Source organism: Propithecus coquereli, unplaced genomic scaffold, assembly GCF_000956105.1.
Source record: "Propithecus coquereli isolate 6110/MARCELLA unplaced genomic scaffold, Pcoq_1.0 Scaffold119, whole genome shotgun sequence".
Lineage (NCBI taxonomy): Eukaryota > Metazoa > Chordata > Mammalia > Primates > Indriidae > Propithecus > Propithecus coquereli.
In genome coordinates this window covers 4,275,540-4,299,167 of record NW_012135969.1, presented here as the reverse complement: position 1 = coordinate 4,299,167, position 23,628 = coordinate 4,275,540, and the positions used below count along the sequence as shown (strand labels likewise).

Sequence of the window (23,628 nt, the reverse complement as noted above, 5' to 3'; positions counted from 1 at the left end):
AAAAGAACCTAACATAGGCCACCCAAGTCCCTGAGGTTGGAGTCCTAGCAAGCTCCCCTCTCTCAAGGAGGAAGAAGGGGGCAGGAACAAAGCAAAATCCAGTTTCCCTGCACCAATCACAGAGACTGCTTTTGGGATGGAACGTTCTGGAGCTCCACATTCTACTTTTGTGTGGCAGGACTGTGCCAGGGCTGCTGGCAACTGGCAGGGGGTCACCTTTACTGGGATGCAGGCACAGTGTGGCTCCTGCCTGCCCTGGGGCTCCCCTGGGACAGTTAGCCCCTCTGGGGAGAGCAGAAACCAGATCCAGCCATAGCTGTCTCCCCTCCTCCCTCAGATCACCTGGTCCCTTCCAGAAGTCCAGGCTGCGGCAAAGGGGCTGGCAGCAGGGAAAGGGGGGTGAAGGAAGAGCCCAACTATGCTAAGGTGAGGAGACAAGGTGGCTGGAGAGAGTCCAGGGGATCTCCATTTTCCTTCCTCGGCCCTTGAGGGGCTGGTTCTGGAGGGTGCTATTAAGCTGTATGGGGGCCCTGTGAGGTTTGGAGGAGGGTGGCAAAGGGGCACGGGACAGGAGCACATCCACACACAGGCATCCTGGACACCTGGCCCCCCGGGCAGAACATGGGGATATCATGGCTGCCCGCCTGGCTGGGGCCTTGGGCACAGTCGGTACTCAATAATCAACTACTGATGGTGACATGATTTTCCCATCCTGCTCCAGCCTCCTCCGACTGTGTGGCGCATTCACCTGCATCCCCACGCATCTCAGACACACCCACGCGCACACTCGCGTGCACGTTCCCCTAACCCACGCTAACCCACCCGCTCCCTGAACACACACACTTTGAACCCCCGCCCCCGCCACGCACACACCCCACTCTCCACACTGCACACCCCGGCCCAGGCTCACACACACCCAAGCCCATGCTCACGGCCCACCCAGCTACACAACTGGTCTGGCCCACACTCCTGGGCACACTCGTGTGCAGGCTCCCAACCAGGACAGCAGCACAGGATTCTTGTCCTGGGTTTACGGGTGTCCAGCCCTAAAGGGGAATGTGGTGAGGCCTCCTGGGAGTCTGGCTGGGGCAACTGTCAGGGTGAAACCCCTCCCCAGTCCCAGCAGCTTGGACCCTTAAGATCCCATGGGGAGAATGAGACTGGCCTTGAAATTTGGCTAACCAAAGAGCAAGCATCCAGTGCCACCTAGTGGTGCCCTGGAGGAGGGCAGGGGGGAACCGAAGGAGACCCCACTGTTTCCCCAAAGGCAGGTAGTGCCTGGTGTCCCAGATACACCGAGGGCTCTGGGACCCAGCCAGGGAGCAGGGGATCAGGGAGGAACCTGGTGGGGAGGAAACAGGCAGCTCTTCTCTGAGTAGAGCTAAGGACACACTCAGTTCTGTCCAGTTGAGCTCCAGAAACCAGAGGGGCTACCGGTTCTCTAGCCCCAGATACTGGGAGGCCGTCCCCAGAACAGGCTCTAAGACCTGCGAGGGCTGGCAAGGGGGTGGGCTGGCCACATGATTCTGGGCCCACATCCCTCATGTCCAAGTTCAAGAAGCTAAAAGGAGAAAAGAATTCATGGAGAGGGTTGAGGGGAGAAGAGGGAACCATCAGGGAGGGGGCAGGATCCCGCTCCCAGAGTCCTCAGTCCAGCTTGAACTTGGCCTCTGATTCCTTCAGCAGGTACAGGCTGTCATCTTCCAGAAAGCTGTGGGCCGAGGGAGGAGCCCACTGAGCCATGCAGCTCTGAGAGCTCCCTTGGGGGCGGGGTGGGGGGAGTGCAGGCAGGCTGGGAGGGGGCGGATGGGCGCAGAAGCAGGCAAGGAAGGGCACAAAGCGGGCGGGCGCCAGGCAGGGAGTAGCACCAACCTGAAAAAGAGGACGTGGACAGGGATGGTGCTGATGTGCCAGATGGCGTGGGCATCCAGGACCCAGAAGAGAGGTGGGAAGTCGAGCAGCTCGAGCAGGGACAGCCCCTGCAGCAGCAAGACCACTGCCACGCACTTGCGCACGTGAGGCAGCCGTCGCCGGTTCCGCAGGCACCAGGCCAGCCACCACACCATGTTCACCAGGCCTGGGTGCCGGTGGGGGCAGGAGAGGCTCATTCCCTGGACTCCTTCTCTCTCCCCAAGGCCACCCCCAGCCCCATGCTCTTTGACCCCAGGATCAGCCTCAGGCTCTCCCAGCCTCTCCTCTCCCACCTCAAATTCTTCCCGCTTCCTCCACCCTAAGGGTCTCTCTAGAACCTCCTTCTACAGGTATGGACCCTACCCGCCCCCACAACCCGCATCCCAAGCCAGCAGTTCTGCAGATAGCCCAAGGCCCCTGAGGCCTCAGCCCTGCCTCACCAGTAGCCACGTTGGCTGCCAGGTTGTAGCCATAGTCGAAGCGGATGAGGCTCAGGTAGGAGACGTGCGCGGTCAGCATTAGCAGCAGGAGGGCCCGGAAGGCACTGGCCACAGCCGGCCGCTGCAGCCCCACGGTCCTGCCCCACCATCAGAAGCTGCTCAGATGGTGGGCGGCCCGTCCCCAGAGCAGCATCCCCTGAAGCATCTCCTCCCCTCAACATCAGTATGTGATCCCTGAAGCCACTAAGCCCTTCCCCCACCAAAACAGGCTGGCTGGACAGGCCTCCCGCCCCCCAGAGGCCTGGGGCCAAGTGCTACGGCTCCTTGTGGGGAGCCAGGCCCCCCCAAGTCCTGCCTCAGAGTCCCCATCCAGGACAGCCTGAGGGGGTGTTGGGAGACCAGGCCCTCAGGGCAGCACCCCCCAGGGGAGGGTGACCCCTTTCTGCCCCTAGGGCCGGAGTTTGCCCCTGCAGCCACCAAGGCAGGCTCACCTGACACAGCACAGATACACTGAGTGTAGGATGACGGTGGAGGCACAGAAGTAGTCCATTTTCTGAGGACAGGGAGAGCCACGGGGGGCCAGTGTGAGGGGAGCGGGAGATGGACAAGGCCCACGGGGATGGGGGCAAGCAGGGGGGCAGGGAGGGAATGGGGGTCCCGGGCTTGTTGTCAGTGGGGACGGTATCTCTTGCTCCTTCTGCCTATCGCTGTTTCACTCCTGAATTGAACAGACTGACCCTTGAGATCACATTTTACAATTTTTTAAAAACGTGCTGAGCAGTGAGACTTCAGAGGCAGTGGTGGAGGGTGGCCGTCGCGGAATGCAGAGCCTGGTCCGGAGCTCACCAGCCGTGGACTCAATCCTGATCGAGCCCCTTCACTGGCTGGGCGACCCTGAGCAAGTGGTTTCGCCTCTCCAAGGCTTGGCTGCCTTGTCAGTCAGAAAGAGGTAACAGTCACACCTGCCTCACAAGGGTCGAGTGCAGCTCAAGAGCACGAAGAGGCCTGAAACATCTCGCTCAGAGTATGTGCCCCTCAGAGGGGTCAGCTCCGCTCCAGAGCCCTGCTCTGCCCACCCCTCTTGGGCTCCTCTAAGATAGTCCCACGCAGGAGGGGGAGCTGGAGGGGCGCTCACCTCTGTGAGGTCGGTGTCCCTGGTGTGGAAGACAGTGGACCAGAACCAAGCGTTGAGGGACACCTGAGGAGGGACAGGCTGGTGAGCATGCCACCATGCGGTGGGGGAGACCCCCAGAGGGTCATATCCACCTTGCCTTCTGGAAGGGGCTCTCTGGGGTGAGACACGTGCTTTCCCTTGGCCCCTGGGGGCCGCTGAACAAACCCATGTCCCTCCACCCCTTCCTAGCCTGGTTCCCTCAGGTTGACTTCCCGCCAGCCCAAGCCCCCAAGGCCACAGGGGGCTGCAGCCTCTACAGGTTCGCAGGTTCCGGCCTGGCCTGGGAGCCAGTTCTGACAGAGCCAAGTTCCCTGGTTACTCAATCGCTAAGACAACAGCCCCCAGGGGCCTTGCCTCCTCCCCCAACCAGCAGGTGATGACAGCCCCACCCAGGGCCCAGGGGAGCCAGTGACCTCAGTCTCTGGGGGCGGGAATGAGGTGGGTGGGGTGGAGGGGCTCCAGCCAGCTTGGGGTGTGATCTGAGGGAGGGAGGGAGATGAGGCAGGTCCCACTGGGGCCCAGTCTCTGAGCAGGAGGGCGGCCAAGGGAGCCCAGCTTCCTCCTGGCTGGGCCGGCCCAACCCGCCAGACCAGTGGCTGCTCCCAAGCCCTGGGAGGAGTGGAGGACAGGGCTGGAAGAGCTGTGGTGGGCAAGAGCTGGCACTTTTTTCAGGGACTGCTGTGTCCACAGCAGAGGCCCAAATGACTGAAATGGGCAGGAGGAAGGGATGGGAAACCTGTGACAACCAAAGGAAGGAACAGTAGGGCCAGGCCTGGAACCGCCTGCAGGTGGGAGGGATGGCGAGGGTGGGATGGGCCTGCAGAGATGGGTAAAGGCCAAGAGCTGCTCACACAGGCCCAGCGTGCCAGGAAAGCAGGCCAGGCAGAGGACAGAGGAGCAGGGCAAGAAGCCACTCTCTGTCAGGCACTGCCGTGGCAGGGTCACCGGTAGAGTGAGTTCCCTAATGCAGGCCCGGGGAGCTTAGGAGAGAATGGGAAGAGAAGGGTGGAGGCAGGGAAGGGCTCTGTCGCAAAGCCAATCTGGCATTCTCACAATGCCAGCTTGGGAGGGCTCAAGGCAGCCAGGTGTGGCCTGCCAGGCCTGGGCCCTGGGCTGGGCTTGCTGCTTGTGCGTCCCTTGACCTGGACAAAGGCCCTTCCCTTCTCAGCCCAAGCTGTCCCTGGGACAAATCAGCAGCCTAAGTGAAATTTTAGTTCCTTCTCAGCCCTGGCATCAGGTGACTTGGTCTAGGTCGGGTTCCTTCTTTCTTTGAGGATGGCCACTTTGTCCCTCCCACCTGGCTCAAGGCCTCTTCCGCAGAGACAGTCACGGAGGCCTGGTCTGGAGGCTGGAAGATGTGACTGAACCTGGCAGCTTCCTGAACACTGCTCCCACAAAGCTGCAAAGCTTGGGGTCAGGACGGGGAGAAGAGCAGGCGTGGGCTGGAGACAAGGCCCAGGCAATCGTGTGGACCAAGTCTCCTGGACAGGCCAGGAACAGGGACATCTTTAGGGAGGAGAGTGGCCCTGGTGCCAGTGTGGGAGGAAGGAGGGGAAGGCAGCAGGGACTGGCAGCCAGCCAGGCCTGTGGGTTCCAGTCACCCACAGCAGGAAGGGAGAGGTGACAAGAGGACTGAGCTAAGTGGTGGCTGGAACACCCAGAGTAGGGTGTGTGTGTTCGTGTATATGCAAAGGGCCATGTGAGGGCTATTCAGTCCCCTGTCCAACCACCTCCCTGGGTTCCTTCCACTTACAGAGATCCACCTGAAGCCTGGACTCTGCACCCCTGAAAAGTCCCCCTCTCCCCTGGGGAGTGTCCCATTTTGGGGGTGCTCCTCTTCTCACCCTCTCCTCAGATTTGGGAAGTAGTGTCATTAAGACCGCAAGCCCTAGAGCCAGACTGCCAGGGTGCAAAGCCTGCATTTCCCGTGTGTCCTTGGGCAAGTTATTTAGCCTTGCTGTGCCTCAGTTTTCTCATCTGTAAAATGGGAATAATCATAGTGTTGATAAGGATTGTAGGAACAATGCAAACACAGTGTACAGCACGGTGCCCAGGACGGGGAAAGTGTTAGGTGTTATTTCACTCCACCTTGCTGACCAGCACAGAGCCCTCTCAGCTCCTCACAGACCTGACAATGAAGGGGCCAAGTCTGCGTCCCACTCTCCTGCAGGCCAAGGACACCTAGACAGAGGAGGGGTGGTCTCCCCAGCAGCCTAGGGCCACCTCCACAGCTCCAGGCTGGGGCAGAATGTCTGGAGTTTCCACCATGAAACAGCCTCTGCCTTCAAGTCTTGCTTCGGCTCCTAAATAGCTGTGTGACCTTGAACACATAACTTACCATCTGTGAGTCTCAGCTACCGCATCTACAAAACAGGGTTCATGACAGTACCCACCGCACAGGAGGGTCGTGAGAGCAATGTCTGCAAAGCGCCTGGCACTAAGGACTCACTAGGTAAACGGTTGCTGTTACCGCTGCCTGGGACACAGCAGATGCTCCATAAATGTCGGTTTCCTTCATTGTGTCCCACAGGGTGACTCTCACCACTTTCTTTCGCCTGACCCCCAACTTCCCTTTCTTCAAGGGTCACAAAGTTCAAGGTCAAACCACGGGGCCCCAGGATCTCTCCATCCCTGAATGCAGAAGCCGCAGCCGTGGGAAGAGCCCCTCCTCCTCTTGAGCCACTATCCCACTAGTATAGACTGAAGAGATACCATTTCTCTGCACTCAGAGCTTGTCATCAAGGTGCAGGGACAGATGGACGTGGAAGGAAGGGGAAGTCCGAGATGCAAACTACGACTGCTCTCAGGCTCCTCAGCCGAGCTCGCGTGGAACGGGGCGCGGACGGGCTAACTGGCCAGGAGGGCGAGGGCCTGCCCAGCGGGCACCGAGCACTGCGCGTAAACACTGAGGAGAGGGGGCGGCCAGGGTGCCCGCGGGGGTGGAAATGGAGGCTGGGCAGAGGGAGAGCAAGAGGCTGTTTCAGTCTGTTGGAAAATAAGAAAATCGAGACAAAAATATCATAGCTGTGAAACTGGTTGGATGCCAAGTGAGCCAGATCTGTCAGGAATTCGACCCCAGCGCTAAGCCCCAGTGCTCCGGGCTGTCATTGACACCGTGGCGGTAGGGACAAGTGGGTCTTTAAATAGCTTGGTGTCTCAGAAGTGGGGGAGGCAGAATGTTAAATATGACGCCTGCTGCCATCCTGCCCCCCCCACCAGGCCACAGCGTCTCACCCTTTGCCTCGGGCAGGGCAAGCCTGCCCCTGCTCCTTCCTGAGAGGGGGACAGAGGTGGATGGAGATGGAGGAAGGAGGGCTTTTTCCACCAGCACAAAGGATTCCTTGATTTCCTGCTATTGCTTGTTCCACTGGCTCTTGTCTGACTGTTGGGAAGTCCTTCCTGAAGTCTGACCACCATTCTGCTACAGCCTTAACCTACCTCTTGTAGTTTCCTCAACAGAGGGAGTGCACGGTCAGTCCTCATACCCATAAATCATCCTGCAAAGACAGTTTGGAATTCCCTGCCAGTTCACCCCCTTATCTCTACACTTGAGGACCTTTCCTCGCTAGATGAAGGGGTGGGGAATTGGTTTGGCTCCTAGCTTTGGCAGAGAGCAGGGGCCTCCTGCACCGTGAAGTCAAAGGGCCACGGTGTGCGGAGGTTTGGCAGGCTCCCCACCCCTGCCTGGCGGCTGCCCAGCCAAAGCCCAAACCTAAGTGGCAAGGCAGGGGCCGCCTTCTTGCACCAAAGCTTCATTAGGCTGCAGGGCTCCTCAATTCCCAGAGATCAGACGGAGACACTCCTCCTCCAAGACCTAACCTGGAGCAGGTGAGGGGCCTTCCTACCCCACCCCAACAGAAATCAGGAGCCCCACTGCTCCAGAAGACCCGGCCCAGGACGAAGTCCACTGCCACGCCCTCCACACAGCTCAAGATCCCTCCCTCCTGCAGAATCACACACAGGACTAAAGGTCAACTGGGAAATCCAAACCAGGTCATCGACAGGAGTGTGCGCTCTGAGGCTCTGTCCCTTGAGGGCCTGCTGGTGGCATGAGGGGTTCCCATGTCCCAGAACCCCATATCCTGTAGGGTGCCCTAAGACACAGGCTGCAGCTATCTGCTCTCTCCCACCCTAACTCTCTTGCTCTTTCCCTAAGGGTCCTTGGTCACCCTGGACTGCAGGATACCCTGGGAAGTGTGACCCCCTTGCCAAGAAGGAAGCTGAGTCCCAGACACCATTGAGATGAAAGATCCAAGAATCAGGGAAATCAAGACCAGCGTTGTGAAGTGACCACTGGCCTCTGGCATATGTCATGCAGTCAAAGGCTAGGACCCCCTGAGGTCCCCTCAGATCTGCGGTCTACCCAAGGAGGCTCTGAGCTGTGTTCAGAGAGTTCAGGCAGGGCTGCCCCATGCTCTCTAATAGGGGCCGGGGCAAGGGGGCGGTACAGGCAGTGGGCCCAGACAAGCAGTGTCCCTGGAAGAACCCCAGGGGAAAGGGGACAGGTGCAACCTCCTCAATTTCCCTGCCCTTCCTGCTTTCTTGGCCAGGACCAAATTCCCTTCTCTGCGAGAGACCTACACAGGAAGTGGTGCCTCTGTCTCACCCCTGCCTGTGACAGTGTGTGCTGATGCCAGGCCCTGCCTACCTCAGAGCCCCTGGCCCTCAGCCTGGCACTCAGTGCCTTCTCTGCTCCATTTCCTGTCCCTTCACACAGCCACGCTGGGGCCAGACTGACTCTCCCTCGGTTGCCTGGCTTGGTCCCACATGTGGCCAGGTCTCACATGTGCCTCAGGCCTGGAATGCTGGAATCCAGTCTTCTCTCCCCCGATATGTACGTGTCTAAGCCCTGCCAGGCCTGCAAGTCCCAATGAAACCCCTTCCTCCCTGAGCTTCCCGGGCAGACGTCCCCAGCTAGAGGACGTGGTCTCCCTGCCTCACAACTCTCAGGCCTCCCTGCCCAGCCCCCTCGGCTCTGCCTGCATTCTGCTGCCCAGGCCTGCTGGACCTGCGCCTCCCACTACCCTTAGCTCCCTGGGGCAGGGCCTTCAGCCCCTACAAGTGCTAAACCCTGTCTCTACCCACAGCAAATGTTCCATGAACATTCATCATAGGATATGGTGGCAGCCCAGAAGAGGGGACGGGAACTCAAGCCGCGGGGTCAGATAGCCCTGGATGCCAAGCCTGTCTCCATTCCTTGCTAACTCATTAGCTGTTGACTTCGGGCAAGTTTTGCTCCCTCTGAGCCTTACTCAGAGCTCACAGGGGTGTTATGAGGATTAAACAAGAAAATGTACGTAGAGTGCTTAGGACAAGCCTGTCACATGGCTCGTGTTTCATAATTCATAACGATTATCATTAACAGTTGCTGAATAGGAAGTATAGGGAGGATCGACACTTCCTAGAGGTTTAACAGTGTCCTACCCTGGCCCCTTCTGGTGCCCACCTCCCAGGTCCAAGGCTCGGCCTGGACTTCTCAGCACACCCCCTGCTAGCAGTTTTCTTAAGGTCCTTAGAGACCTCTGGGTCACCAGACCCAGCGGCATCCTTCAGTTCTCATTTACACTGACCGTCCAGTAAAATTCAGGAACGCAAACCACTCTCTCCTTCCCGTGCTTGTCCCAGGGCTCCCCCGAGCACACGACACAGTCTCCTAGTTTTCCACCTACGCCTCTGGCCACTCCTTCTGTCTCCATCGCTGCCTGATCCTCCTCAATCCAGCCATTAGGTTTTAGGGTTTCTCAGGGCTCCATCCTAGACCCCTTCTCTCCTCGCAGTCCAAGGTCTCCGTCTCCCGCGGTGATCTCACCCACACTCACAGCTCCCATCACTGTCTCACACGCAGAAACACAGGGGTCATCCTTGATTCCTCTCTCCCCATCTAACCCGCCACCACGGCCTGTCAGCACAGCCAAGACGGTGGAAGTGGAGACTCTGGAGCCAGACACCTGGAATCAACCCTGGCTCCACGACCGAGGGGAAGCAATTGAACCATTTCAGTCTGTGGTTTCCTCCACTGTACGCTGGGGATGATAATAATAGCCACCTCATAAGCTGTGTTAAACAAACACCATGGGGGCCCACTGATTGGGACAGAACCCCTGCACTAGGCCCCAGCAGACCAGAGCAAACCAAAATGGAGTCACTCATGCTCAATGCCACATAATCAAACTAAAACTTTAAGGAGCCAGATAGAGCCCTGAACAGACCACTTTTTCCTAAAAACAGGAGATTCTAGTCTACCTAAATCAGCATAAACAGGAAGTACCCTCTGCTTCAATCCTTACAAAAAAGTAACCTGATGTTAACCAATCAGCTTTTTCCCCACTATTGTTCTGCCTCCTTCCGGCCGTACAGAACGCACTGCTCTGCTATTCCCCAGCGGAGCTCTCATTCTAATTTGCAGAATGAAGGCTGCCCCAATTCATGAATTGCAAATAAAAGCCAATTGGATCTGTAACTAAATTGGTTGTCATTTTGTCTCTTGACACTTGTTACAAGATAAACAAAGTTAATATTTATCAAATGCTTAAAATGGTACCTGGAATACAGTCAGAGCTGTGCATATTAGTTAAATAAATAAAATAAAATTTTAAAAAATTTCATGTTACCTCCAAAACACAACTGAAACATACTTCCCTTTAATGCCCAAGACCTGTGTCACCTCTCTAGTATAGCTGCTGGGCCCTGTGCTAAAACTACCAACTGGTCTACTGCATCCACTCCCGCCTCCTCCAATCTGTTCTCTATACAGTAGCCAGAATGAGTTCTCCAAAGAGTAAATCTATTCATGAAACCACTTCTCTTCCCAATCCTCACTTAAAATCCCTCGGTGCTTCCTGATGCTTTGAGAGTCAAGATCTACAGTGTGAGGCTCTCCGTGGGCTGGCCCCATGCGCCGCCCATCTGCCCACCCATCTCACACCCACTCCCTGGCTTCCTGCATGGCAGGCCTCCTGGCCTTTTAGGTCCTCAAATGACCCTCACTCTCTCCTGCCTGTGCACTTTCTGAGTCTTGGATCCTTGAGTGTGGCCTTTTGACTTAATCCAAATTTTACAGAACAAATCCTTTTAATAAAGCGATCTGTTCCATCAAGTTTGGATTCGGTAGAGGGGCCACACTTGGGGATCTGGAGGGCCACATGTGGCCGTGAGGCTGCAGGTTCCCCACCCTTGGTTTAGAGGACTCCCTCTACTCTCCTCAAATTTAGGGACCTATTTTTATATACTCTTGGGTGTCTAGCACCCAGAAAAGTGCCTGGCACATAGTAGGTGTTCAGCACGTGAGTGAATGGTTGCTGTGACAGCAGGCAGGTGAGTGTGGATTTTTTCCTGAAGGTTTATAGGGATGGTTCTGACCTAGAGACGTGCATTGCAGCCTCTGACTCTCACACCCTCCCCAGGGCTGTCACAGTTCTTATCTGTACCCTAGTCCATGTCTCTCGCACAATTCCAGGCCCTGGATACTGGCTGCTCACACCAACCACACTGAGGCTGACAGCCTTTTCTCGGTACTCAGATGGAACCATACCTCAGCTTCTCCAGGGATGGTCTGGGATTAGGCTGAGCTCCAGACAGAGTCCTGTGGCTGCCACCGTCTAGTAGATCTGGGCTAGAACTGAGATCACTCCCAGTCCTCCAGAGGGGTCTTCTACCACCCATCTCCCTTCTGTGTTTGTCAACTGCCCTACTGGGTCTTTTAGTGGCTTCCTCTTCAGGACAAGAAAAATGTCTCTCTCCCCTCTCCTTCCTAAACCACCTGGCCTGGGACTCTGCTAGAAAGGTAAGGCCTGATTCAGCACTTTCCCTGTTTATTCCCCAGGGGTGACCGCCCCACAGCTGCAGATTTAGCCCTATTGGGTATTAATAGGGATCTAAGAGTTCCTCCTTCCTAGAGGAGGGGCTACAGCAGGAATCCTGCCAGGTTACCTACCCAGGCGAAGGCCACGCAGGTGTGGTACATGGGGGAGGAGGCTGGCACGGAGGTACGGTAGCGGCAGAGCATCACCAGACTGGCCAGGCCATTGAGAAAAGAGGCCACAGCAGAAGCCGGCTCTTGAAAGAACAGGAACCGGGAGAAGGGCCACTGAAAAAGGAGCAGATGGAGGTGGCTTGAGGGGCAGGCAACCCCCAGCTGGCCCAGTCACACTTTTCTTGACATGCTGCATTAACAGGTCTCCAGCTGGCTCTTCAGCTCTGCACTTTGGCTAAAGCCTCAGGTTCAGTGCTCCTCCATTGCCTGGGTAAGGGTCATGCCCCCTGTCCTGGCCAGCACGCACAGCACTGTAAGCCCTAATCTCTGGGAAAACCAGATGGCCAGTGTGGGTGGCTCACTGTGGCCTGGTGGAAACAGCACAGACCTGCCATCCAGAAGACACAGGTCCCAGTCCCTCCTCTACTGCTGACCACAGTCCTTTGGGCCTCAGCTTACTCTGTGGAAAAGTAGGGAGAATAATTCCTGCCAACCTCAATAGGCTAGAATGAAATAATACTGGTTCGAAAGGCACCAGCAAACTATGCCTTGCTGGGCAATCCAGACCAGTATTAATCCAGACTGCTACCAGAAAAGCAACAGAAAACATGGCACGACGTGTCAGGAAATTTCTCCCTATAGCATGGTGGGCATCTCAACCACCCTAAGAATCCCAGCACCATTTTCTTTTTTTTTTTTGAGATAGAGTCTTGCTCTGTTGCCCAGGCTAGAGTGCCGTGGTGTCAGCCTAGCTCACAGCAACCTCAAACTCCTGGCCTCAAGTAATCCTTCTGCCTCAGCCTCCCAAGTAGCTGGGACTACAGGCACACGCCACCATGCCTGGCTAATTTTTTCTACATATTTTTAGTTGTCTAGCTAATTTCTTTGTATTTTTAGTAGAGACAGGGTCTCACTCTTGCTCAGGCTGGTCTTGAACTCCTGACCTCGAGCGATGCACCCACCTTGGCCTCCCAGAGTGCTAGGATTATAGGCATGAGCCACCACGCCCGGCCCCCAGCACCCCTTTCTGAGGAGACTTCAAAGCCTCCTGGATCTTGTAGATCTAAATTCAGAGGCAGGTCCCACCCAATTATATAAAAACCAGCAAATTTGAGAAGAACAGGTATGAACACACACCCATCACCCCATGCCTCAGATTGCTTGGACAGTGTGGTCCAACTGGGAGGTATCTAACGCCTACCACACTACCACTATATACCTACCCTGACCCTCCAACTCACCTTGCCATGGAACTGAGGCACTTTGTGACCTTCCTGGAGGTAGAGGCCAACGGTGACCCACATGCACTCATACTTACAGTCGTCCGGACAGGTCCAGCCTGAAACAGACAAATGTGGCCTGGTGGACTCCCCAGTACAGAGAAGTACAAAGAGATCAGGAATGGGGCCCAAGCTCAAACACAGGCCAAGAGGGTCTGCACGTGGGAAAGAACCAGAAAAAATCTCAAAATTCTACCTTCTCACTTAAATGGATAAGGGATGGAAGGGATATGTGTCTATGTAGGTGTATTTTAGGGGTGGGAGTGTATAGTGAGCAAATAGAGATGTTTCCTCTCTTTTCCTTTCATCCAAGATGGTGATCTTGACATCTGATCACCCAGGCAACAGAGTGAGATGGACTCACCTATGTAAACCTGGGTTAATGTTTGCCTTTCCTGAACACAGGATTTACTCTTTTTTTTTTTTTTTTGAGACAGAGTCTCACTCTTTTGCCCTGGCTAGAGTGAGTGCCGTGGTGTCAGCCTAGCTCACAGCAACCTCAAACTCCTGGGCTCAAGCGATCCTCCTGTCTCAGCCTCCCAAGTAGCTGGGACTACAGGTACATGCCACCATGCCCAGCTAATTTTTTCTATATATTTTTAGTTGTCCAGCTCATTTCTTTCTATTTTTTAGTAGGGACAGGGTCTCGATCTTGCTCAGGCTTGTCTCAAACTCCTGAGCTCAAATGATCCACCCGCCTCGGCCTCCCAGAGTGCTAGGATTACAGGCATGAGCCACCGCACCAGGCCAGGATTTACTCTTACCCACCAGGATGGAGCCCTTACTGTCTTACCCCCCTGCTTTGCAAATGCAGCCCAAATTCTTCAGCCTGACTTTTGAGGCTCCAAATTGACTTTCCAACCTTATTTGTCACTACTTTTATGCACTCTGCTCCCTGAGTAAAGCAAGCCACTGGATGTGCCCACATCTGCCCAGGGCATCCACTCACTCTGTTCCCTCTGTCCGGAATGCAACGTGATAGTAAAAAGGACAAGTTTGTTGTAACAGGCCAGAAGTGGAAACTCTGCTTTATCACTAACTGGCTGTGTGACCTTGGACAGGGCACTTAACCTCTCTGAGTTTCTGTAAAACTGGGATTAGAGAAACTACGTCAAAAGGTTGTGATAAAAACTAACAGACTTATTGCAACACCTGCCACATGGTAAGTGCTCAATGTGTTGGTTCCTTGCCCATTATAGTTACAGGTCCAAATTTAATGTATCTGTTGGAAGCCCTCCTTTGTTAAAAATATTCCAAGATGATCCCTGCCTCCACCTGCTCAAAGCCAGAGTAGATTCCTTACCATCCCAAATGCTTCTAGTGCTTAATCTAAGAGTCTTTTAGGACTCAAATCATTCCTGTACTTGAGAAGGCTAATGTCCCATGGGGACTGTAAGCTCCAAAGGGCAAGACCCTGGTGTGATTTCTGTGTCATTCCAGGGCTTTGTACCCAGTAAGTATTTAGTAAATATCCTTTTGACTGAATAAATAAAAAGCGAATGAAAGTTTCTGGTAAAGTAAGACAGGCTGATGAGGCTCTCATCACCCACGGGGCTCCACTCACTCACACTCATAAGAGACCCTGTGTAGGGAAATTAAGGTCCAGAGATTGCAGAGTACAAGAGGCGGGGCCAAGACCAATGGGCGGGGCTTTCTATGGGAGGGGCTTACCTGCTAGACTCATGTAGATTGGCTGGCGGGAGCGGAAGTGCTTCAGAGCGCCCCCCGAGCAGTTCCGCTCTTCGCACTGGAGTACGCAGTCGCGGTACACCGGCTCACGGTCGCCCTGGGAGCCGCTTGCTACTGCAGCTACCCCAGCTAGCAGCACCAGCCGCGCCGCCCGGCCGGCCATGCCTTCACCCTGGCTCGCCGCCGGGGGAGGAGCTTAGGAGCGTGTGAAACTTCCACTTCCGGAGTAACCGGAAGTTCCTGTGTTCTTTAGTGTACTCTCCGCTGTCGTCCACCCAGTTTGAATAGAAGTTCCCGGATTTTTGTGGGTTCCTGCCCCGCCCCTCGTCCCTCAGCCATCTCCTTATATTGAGGCGACTGGGTTAAGGGAAGGTGGACTCCTGATCGGTTAAGGAGCAAAATAAATGCAACAGCTGGTCTCTGTAAGAGAACAAAAAAATAAAAAAAAAAAGAAAAAGGAGCAAAATAAAGTGTTTTGTTTCTGTTTTTCTTCTCCGGGGTCTTTCTTTTTTGAGATAGGGCTATTTTATTGTAACCAGTCCTGTCGGATTTCACTTCCTAAATGCACCTGAACTGTCAACTTCTCTCCATCTCTTTTGGCATCACCCTGGTTAAACACATCATCTGTCACCAGGACAGCCGCAGTAGCATCTTAACAGGGCTCCCTGCCTTTACCTTTGACCCCTCCAATCTGCGCTCCATTTTCAAAATTTCAAATTTGACCACGTCACTTTCTTTCCTAAAAATCTATAAGCACTAAGACGTAATATTTCAATTGGTTCCTAATTACCCTTAGGATACAATCCAAACTCCACAAGCCCTGTACGATCCGGCCCTTGCCCACTGATCTCCCTCACTCCCTTGTTGCAGACCCACTTCAAAGGACCATGTCCTTTCCACTTCCTGACTTCGTTCAGTCTGTATCACTTCTGCTTATTCTTCTAGTCTCAATTTAAACACCATCTTCTGAGGGTGATTGTTAACACTTTGAGGGTGATATACAATGGTCTGTTTTCCCCACGCAGAGTGGGAACCTCTGCTGTCCTGTTCACCATTTTACCTCCAGCATTAACACAGAATTTGGCTCATGTTAGGTGCTAAATGTAATTTAAAAAAAAAAATGAACAACACAATTCAACAAAAGAGCTTGCTAGGTGCCAAATTCAGGGCTGTCAAGTTACCAGCGTGGTTCTACACCAAGATAGGGAAGATGTAATATTTCAAAGAAAATTAAGGAAGACACCTGGGAATAGGATACTTGCTTTAATATCCCCTCTCCCCACCTCCCCTGTACTACCACCAGCACCCCCGCAATCTCATTGAAGCATTGAAGCCTTGTAGCTAATAATCACCTTTCCTCTTCCCCCACTTTCTTCACCCCTTAGTCAACTTTTCCTTTTTATCCTGGGTGGTGGAATGAGCAAGAAGTAACTTCAGATTCCACTCATTTCCTTACTCAGCAAACATTTCCTTATCCCTTAGCTCTAGCACCTTGCTAAGGAGGGCACAATTCCAGGAGGCACCATTCATATTGCATTTTCTGTGAGTGGTGCTCAGGGGAGCACAATTCACACTGCATATTCTGTGAATGGCAACTCTTCCAGTTAAATGTCACATGATTAGTGTCCCCTGGAGTTGACCACCCAGTTGATACTGACTAGAAAACTGAAATGAATAAAACAACCACTGAGCCCTCCAGGAGCCAACTAGAAACGATCAAGTGCTAATACTACTTTGCATCTGATAGATCAGTCCTTTTACAATACATTTTTTAATATTTTCATTTAGTCCTTACTATAATGCTGGGATGAATCTATCTTTCTACAAGAATCCCCATTTAAAGATGAAGACATTTAGGATTAAAGAGGATGAAATCCTGACAAGGTAGGGATTCTCCCTTTGAGAAGACTTCTAGGTAGGACTCTTCTAAAACTTTTAAGTTTTCAAGTTTGAAGACCTCATCCTATATTACGTCAAACATATTAAAATGTGGCAATGCCCCACATTAAATAAAATTTATAAATAATTATACATAGTTGAATTGAGTTGCTGTTAATAGTTGACGTTGCTACATTTATATATATTTAGTAAAATATTAATTTTTATAGTTTTCTTACCATATTTTGGAGGAAACAATGAAAATCTGTTTGGGTCCCAAGCATTTCAAAGGTCCTTGAAAATACACGCCTACATACCTGATGGAGAAAACAAGCTGGAGGGGGGCAATGGGTACTTCCGTCCTGTTGTTCTCTCTCTCTCTCTCTCAAGGGAAGATGAGGTATTTTCTCTCTGGCACAGCTCTTGAGAATTTTCCCTGTCAGCAAAGCCCCAGACAACAATCTGTAGACAGCAGTTACCTAGCCTTTCTCTTTTCCAACTTTCTAGCCTGGATCCCCCACTTCCCTATTGACCTCTCTTAGCTCAATCTGCTTCCTAACTTGGCTTCCAATGTGAGCCACAGCCGTCAAAGTCATAGATTCATTCCTTCAACTCAGACTTATTAAGCCCTACTGTGTCAGCCATTGCACTAGTGAAAAAAGAAAAAGGAAAGATAAAGCAAATAGTATAGTGTGCTAAGGGCTCAAAGACAAGCTGACCATATTCTTAGAGAAAAATTGGGGGATAGTCTACAATGAAGGTTTCTTATTCATCAAATATTTATTGAAGTTGACCATGTGCAAGGCTCTGGGAACAGAGTTATGAACAAGGCACTGTCCTTCTCATGGTCACAGGAGGGAGACAGACCATAAATATCAAACAAAAGATTAAGATAATTTCACTGCTAATGTAAGAGGACATTGTACAACTACTATGTAGGATAATTTGGCACTATCAGACTGTGAAATATACATATGCTCTAACCCAGCAATTTCACTCCTGGTATACTTACACAAGCTCTGATATACCTACAAAGCTCAAAATGGTGTAAGTACAAAGCTATTCATGGCAGCATTAGTCATGATTTTCAACGACAACAACAAAAAGAGGGAAACAACCAAATGTTCATCAATAGAGAATGAATTACAGTAATTGAGGGAGATCCATACAACAGAATGCTGAACAGAAATTAATAGGAACGGGGCAGAATTGTAATGCACAGATATGGAAAAATTCTCATGATTTTTTTTTTTTTTTGAGACAGAATCTGGCTCTGTTGCCTGGGCTAGAGTGCTGTGGTGTCAGCCTAGCTCACAGCAACCTCAAACTCCTGAACTCAAGCAATCCTTCTGCCTCAGCCTCCCGAGTAGCTGGGACTACAGGCATGCGCCACCATGCCCTGCTAATTTTTTCTATGTATATTTTTAGTTGTCCAGATAATTTCTTTCTATTTTTAGTAGAGACAGGGGTCTCGCTCTTGCTCAGGCTGGTCTGGAACTCCTGACCTTGAACGATCCTCCCGATCCTCCCCCCTTGACCTCCCAGAGTGCTAGGATTATAGGCATGAGCCACCGCGCCCAGCCCATGATATTTTTGATAAGTATAAAATGCAACAGTATGTGCACACAACATAAATATTAATACATTACCTTGTGAAGAAAAATAAGAATATATAGTATTACATTTGTTATTTTAGATAATATATCTAGAAAGACATATAAGAAAGTGGAAATAGTTATTGCCTCTGGGGAGAAGTAGAACTGTGTGTTTGGAAAACAGGGAAGTGAGTACTTACTTTTTGTTCTTGTACCTTTAAAATTTTGTACTATCTGTATATACAATCAATTGAAAACAAAGAAAAAATGTAAAAACAATTTTGTGTAGTAACAGACAATTGTTGAGTTGAATACAGTTAACAGTTGAATAACACCGTTCGAACTTGGAGAGTTTACTTATACTCAGATTTTCTTCCACCTCTGCCACCCCTGAGACTGCAAGACCCCGATGATCCTTCCTCTTCCCTCTCCTCTTCCTCCTCCTCCTCAGCCTAGTCGAAGTGAAGATGATAAGGATAGAGACTTTATGATGATCCACTCCACTTAATGAAGAGTAAACATTTTTCTTCCTTATAATTTTAATAACATTTTCTTTTCTCTAGCTTATTTTATTATAAGAATATAGTATATAATACACATAACACAAAATATGTATTGATCAACTGTTCATTATTAGTAAAGATTCTGGTCAACAGTAGGCTATTAGGAGTTAAGTTTTGGGGGAGTCAAAAGTTACATGTGGGCTGGACATGGTGACTCAAACCTGTAATCCTAGCATTCTGGGAGGCCAAGGAGGGAGGATCGCTTGAGGTCAGGAGTTCGAGACCAACCTGAGCAAGAATGAGACCCGTGTCTACCAAAAATAGAAAGAAATTAGCCAGACAACTAAAAATAAAAAAAATTAGCGGGGCGTGGTGGTGCATGCCTAAAGCCCCAGCTACTCGCTACTTGCTACTCGGGGTGGCTGAGGCAGGAGGATCGCTTGAGCCCAGGAGTTTGAGGTTGCAGTGAGTTATGATGGCGCCACTGCACTCTACCCGGGGTGACAGAGAGAGACTCTGTCTCAAAAAAAAAAAGTTATATGTGGATTTTTTGACTGAACAGGATGGGAGTGTTGGTGTCCCTAACCCCTGCATTGTTCAAGGGTCAACTATATAATTGGATAATATAATAGTGGCATCAGGGAAGGCAGAGGCATGGGGCGGGAGGGGAAGCCTACTTTGGATTGGGTGGCTAGCAAAGGCATTTTTGCGCTGAAACCTGCATGACCAGAAGGAACCAGCTCTGTGAACACCTGGGGGCAGATTGTTCTAGGCTGAGGGAACAGCCGGTGCAAAGGCCCTAAGGCAGGAACAAGCTTGGCATCTTTGAAAAACAGAAAAGAAGCTGCCGGCTGGAATGCAATGCGATTGAAGCAGCAGCCAGAGACCAGGTCCTATCAGGTCTCAGGTCATGGCGGAGAGTTTAGGCAATGGGAAGCGGCTGAGGGGTGTTTTAGCCTTCGAGCAAATGGCATGATTTGATTTATGTTTAAAACATTTGCTTTGGCTGCTGTGGGAAAAGCAAAAGGATTGTAGGGGGGCAAGAGCAGCGCTCAGGGGGATCAAAGGCTGGTGCTGTAGCCCAGAGGAGAAATGATAGAGGCTCATACTAGCTGGTGGTAGAGGTAGAAAAAGCACTAAGGTATTAAAATAGGAGTTGATAGATCTGAAAGAATGATTGGATGGAAAGGGCAAGGGAAGAGAAAAATCAACAATGTGAGTTCAGTGAATGAAATCATCTGAAACTGGAATTGTCCCCCAAAATCAAGACTTTGCGACTGCCATAGTTGTTTGCTTCTGTAAGCGTCCTAGTCTCCTCTTCCCCAAACCAAAAGCCAGAGGCAAGAGTGTCCTCATTCACACCCAATGGTCTCTACCTCCCACAGCAAGAGGGGTTAGCCTGGGGTCCTGATGGGCCAGAGGAGCGGTCGAGAGGAGCAGGCAGGAACACTCAATGCTCATGACACAAGGATACAGAATCCAGGAGAGGGATGGCTCAGTGGGGCTCTCGAGGGACAAGCATGGTGGTTAAAGGGGTCACTTCCCCTACACCAAATCCTAAAACACGTGACTAGGAACCATTCTGTTCAACTCTCTATTTCAGATGGTAAAGTGAAGCTATATTCAAGGCCACAAGCAAAGCTACCCAATGAGGAAAGAGCCACAGATAAACTAAAGGCACAGGCTAAATGACCAGCACAAGCACAATGACAACATAGAGACTTACACCCAGACAGCCGCATGTGCACAGGCCATGATGGAAGCCACAGGTCCCGTCGTGTACATGCATAATAGTGGGGTGAGTCCAAGGACAGAAGAATGCTTTTTGTTTCAGCAAAGCAGCCTGGGGAGAGACAAAGGCAAACTCCCGGGGCCTTGGGCCTGCGTTCCTGAGATGTGGTGAGAGGGGCTGAGGGAGGTTCAGCAGCCTGGGGTCAGTGTGGCTGAGGGTCTGGACAATCCTGGGACTCACTGTGGGCCCAGGGAGTGGCTTCCTCGTGGTTAGGCTACAAGTGTTCATAAAAGGCCACCTTTAGGAAGTACCAATTTTCTTACCAGAAGCTTCTAAATGATTCTCCTTTGGCCCCAGGTAGGCCCCAGTTTGTGGCCTGGACCTCGAACTGTGGACCGGACCAGCTCCTCCCTTTTTGTTTGTTTTCAGTCCTCTGACCCCAGGCTGGCTGCTAAAGCAGGTAGAGGGAGGAGACTCTGGTGCCAACACACACACACACACACACACACACACACACACTCACACACTCACACGCACACTCACACACACTCACACACAGTCTCCTGTGTACCCCCAGTCTCAGGGCTGGTCAATGATTGACTGGCATTTCACAGGTCGTTAGTTCCAGACCCCCACCTGCTGACCCTTAGAGGTCACCCCAGTGCGCCAGAGCCTGTCCTGCCTCTTCGGCGTCGGTGGTCACCCCGCAGCCCACGGCCCGGGGTTCTCCAGCAGATCGCACGCTTCTGCCCTGATCTGGGTTTGCGGCCCTGTGTCCTGCAGTCAGCTCCCCTCTCCCCAGGCCCCTCACTAGGCCCCTCTCCAGCTCTCAGGCTCTCCATCAGTCTCGTCCCCCATCCCCCCCGAGACTCCCCCTCTCCGTCTTTGTCCCTCACACTTCCCCTTTCCTTGGCTCTCCTGCCAGGCCCTGCTGGAGGGACCTCAGAAGAGAAAATCGAATCAGCAGCGCCCACCCCTGCCCCCCTTCCTCTCCTCTTGTCAAACCCCAGACAAGGTTTTTTCCTCTTCCTTCCCGGCTCTGAATGGGCTCATTCTCTTTGGGAGGCTCGGCCCCTTGGAGCCACCTCCCCGGGGCGTGAGTCCTGACCCCGGCTCCTCCCCCAGCCTGCTCGGCCCCCGCCACCGCCCCGCCTCCCCGCAGCCCACTGGGGCTGGGCATTGTCCGGGCCCGGTCTCTCCCTGGGATCTGGGGTGCCGAGAGGGTGGGCTTGCCCGGGCCGAGGCGGAGGGCGAAGGGGAGAGGCGGGATCTTTGCGGAGGGAGGGAACGTAGTTACGCGGACTTCTTGGAAGAGCCGCCTCTGGCTCCCCTACAGGGGCCTGGGGAGAGGGTGGGCTCGTGGCACCCATGGTTCGGGGCTCTTGAGGTTAATGGGGGAAGCCAAAGCCTCCGAGGCTCAGTTCCCAGCTCTGCTCTGTGACCTTGGAAAAGTTACTTTACCTCGAGAAATCTCAGGGTTCCTCTTCTGCAAAATGGGGGACGATAACACTCGCCTCCTCCGATGAGGAATGTGGCTCTCGGTCAGGGTGGCACAGAGTAGGGGGTCCAAGAAAGTATAGCGTCCACAGCAGCTTCCCCGGCTGAACTAACCCTCTGGGACACGAGGGCGGGCGAGGGGCGGGGAGAAGGGACCCCTTTTACCTGACCCTAACAGCCTGATGGGCTCTCCAAGGCTGCATGCGCAGTCGCCCAGGTGCAAGCTGTCCAGTGTATGACCAGCAAGTGACTCTTGGAGCCAGGTCAGCGTATCCCCTTCCAGAAGGGCTGTTTGGCTGCAGGACTGAGAGGCACATTGACTAGGTCCGGGGCTGGATGATGGGGTGAGATGCTCCACTTTTCCTGTCAGCCCTAAGAGGTCCTGGGCAAATTGCTTAACTCTTTTGAGACTCAGTTTCCCTGATCCACACCCTAACCCTAACCCAAGAGAAAATAGAAATATTGATGGCCATCCTGAAGGGCTGCTGTCCCCATACATGGCAATATTTCTCCAACATTTGTGACAATGATCCAAGGAATAAATGCATTTTACATCACCACCCAGGACGTACCTACAAAACCACACCTTGTCCTTACTACATGTGATGTGCTAGAATCCTTCTGTTCCATTCTATTTCTTTAACAACAAAAAAGACTTGTCTTGATTGTCCAAATTGGTTTCACAACCGACTTTCTAATGAACCCTAACTGAAGTTTGAACATCACTGGTTACAACCCGAAGGGCACTTACTATGGAGTTAAAGAAGGGTAAGCTTCAGGCCCCTCATTTGCACGCATGTGCCTAATTTTGTATTTTTTATATTCATAACATTGTATTCTTTTCTTTCTTTCTTTTCTTTTCTTCCTCTTTTGTTTTTTCTTTTGAGACAAGGTCTTGCTCTTTCACCCAGGCTGGAGTGCAGTGGCGTCATCACAGCTCACTGTAACCTCGAACACCTGGCCTCAAGCGATCCTCCCACCTTAGCCTCCCAAAGTGCAGGGGTTACACGCATGAGCCACTGGGCCTGGCTGTATTCCTTTTCTTAAAGAGAGTCCCCCAAATTTTGTAAGCTTCAGGCCCCACAAAACCTGGATCTGCCCCAGTATATCTAAATCTGGGACCAGTTATTGAGCAATTATGTGCCAAGTACTGTGCTGAGTGCTGCGGGAGCATTATCTCCTTTAATCCCTAGGGCAGTATGCCAGATGCAGTTTTACTGAGAATCAAACTGAGATCAGAGAAGCTCAGTCATTTGTCCAAGGTCACACAGCTAATATGTGATATATTCAAGATTTGAACCCAGGTCATCTTGATCCCAGAGTCCCCTGTTCTCACCCTGCCCCACTGTGGCAGTGCCTGCCTACAACTGTGCTCAGCAGTAGAAGCAAGTTAAGAAATGTTGGTGTGGCCAGGCGAGGTGGCTCACGCCTGTAATCCTAGCTCTCTGGGAGGCCGAGGCGGGCGGATTGTTTGAGCTCAGGAGTGCGAAACCAGCCTGAGCAAGAGCGAGACCCCGTCTCTACTAAAATTAGAAAGAAATTAATTGGACAACTAAAAATATATAGAAAAAATTAGCCGGGCATGGTGGCGCATGCCTGTAGTCCCAGCTACTCGGGAGGCTGAGGCAGGAGGATCGCTTGAGCCCAGGAGTTTGAGGTTGCTGTGAGCTAGGCTGATGCCACAGCACTCTACCCCGGGCAACACTGTGAGACTCTGTCTCAAAAAAAAAAAAAAAAAAAAAAAAAGAAATGCTGGTGTCACTCATTCATCCTCTAGTCCCTGATAGGTTCCTCTGATCCCCTCTTGACCAATATGAGTGTATTCTTGGCTGGGGCATTCCAATAAGATTTGACAGATTTAACAAATAAAAGTAAGAATGGCCAGTTAAATTTGAATTTCAGGTAAACCATGAATAATTTGTTAGTATAAATATGTCCCATGCAATATTTTGCTGGA

The 23,628-nt window shown here is 52.1% G+C and overlaps 1 protein-coding gene and 1 pseudogene across 1 annotated transcript; both read right to left on the bottom strand.

The window, feature by feature from the left end:
• Window positions 1-803: 803 nt before the first annotated feature.
• Window positions 804-1,614, bottom strand: LOC105822785 (annotated as a pseudogene).
• PGAP3 (post-GPI attachment to proteins 3) lies at window positions 1,471-20,676 on the bottom strand. The gene is made up of 11 exons (XM_012661784.1): window positions 20,498-20,676; window positions 20,169-20,285; window positions 16,662-16,780; window positions 14,449-14,886; window positions 12,739-12,836; window positions 11,459-11,611; window positions 3,487-3,549; window positions 2,843-2,904; window positions 2,352-2,488; window positions 1,873-2,077; window positions 1,471-1,711 (listed from the first exon to the last, which is right to left on the bottom strand). Exons 4-11 carry the CDS (start codon window positions 14,627-14,629, stop codon window positions 1,648-1,650), a joined length of 963 nt encoding a protein of 320 aa, XP_012517238.1. The 5' UTR covers window positions 14,630-14,886; window positions 16,662-16,780; window positions 20,169-20,285; window positions 20,498-20,676; the 3' UTR covers window positions 1,471-1,647.
• Window positions 20,677-23,628: the final 2,952 nt, after the last annotated feature.

Bases quoted from the DNA above. Each gene is read 5' to 3' on its own strand.
- PGAP3 (XM_012661784.1), bottom strand. From the start codon at position 14,629: ATGGCCGGCCGGGCGGCGCGGCTGGTGCTGCTAGCTGGGGTAGCTGCA. The intron at 12,837-14,448 runs GTAAGCCCCTCC...TGTCTGTTTCAG, and splicing joins AATCTACATGAGTCTAGCAG to GCTGGACCTGTCCGGACGAC. The intron at 2,078-2,351 runs GTGAGGCAGGGC...ACCGGCACCCAG, and splicing joins GGCAGCCAACGTGGCTACTG to GCCTGGTGAACATGGTGTGG.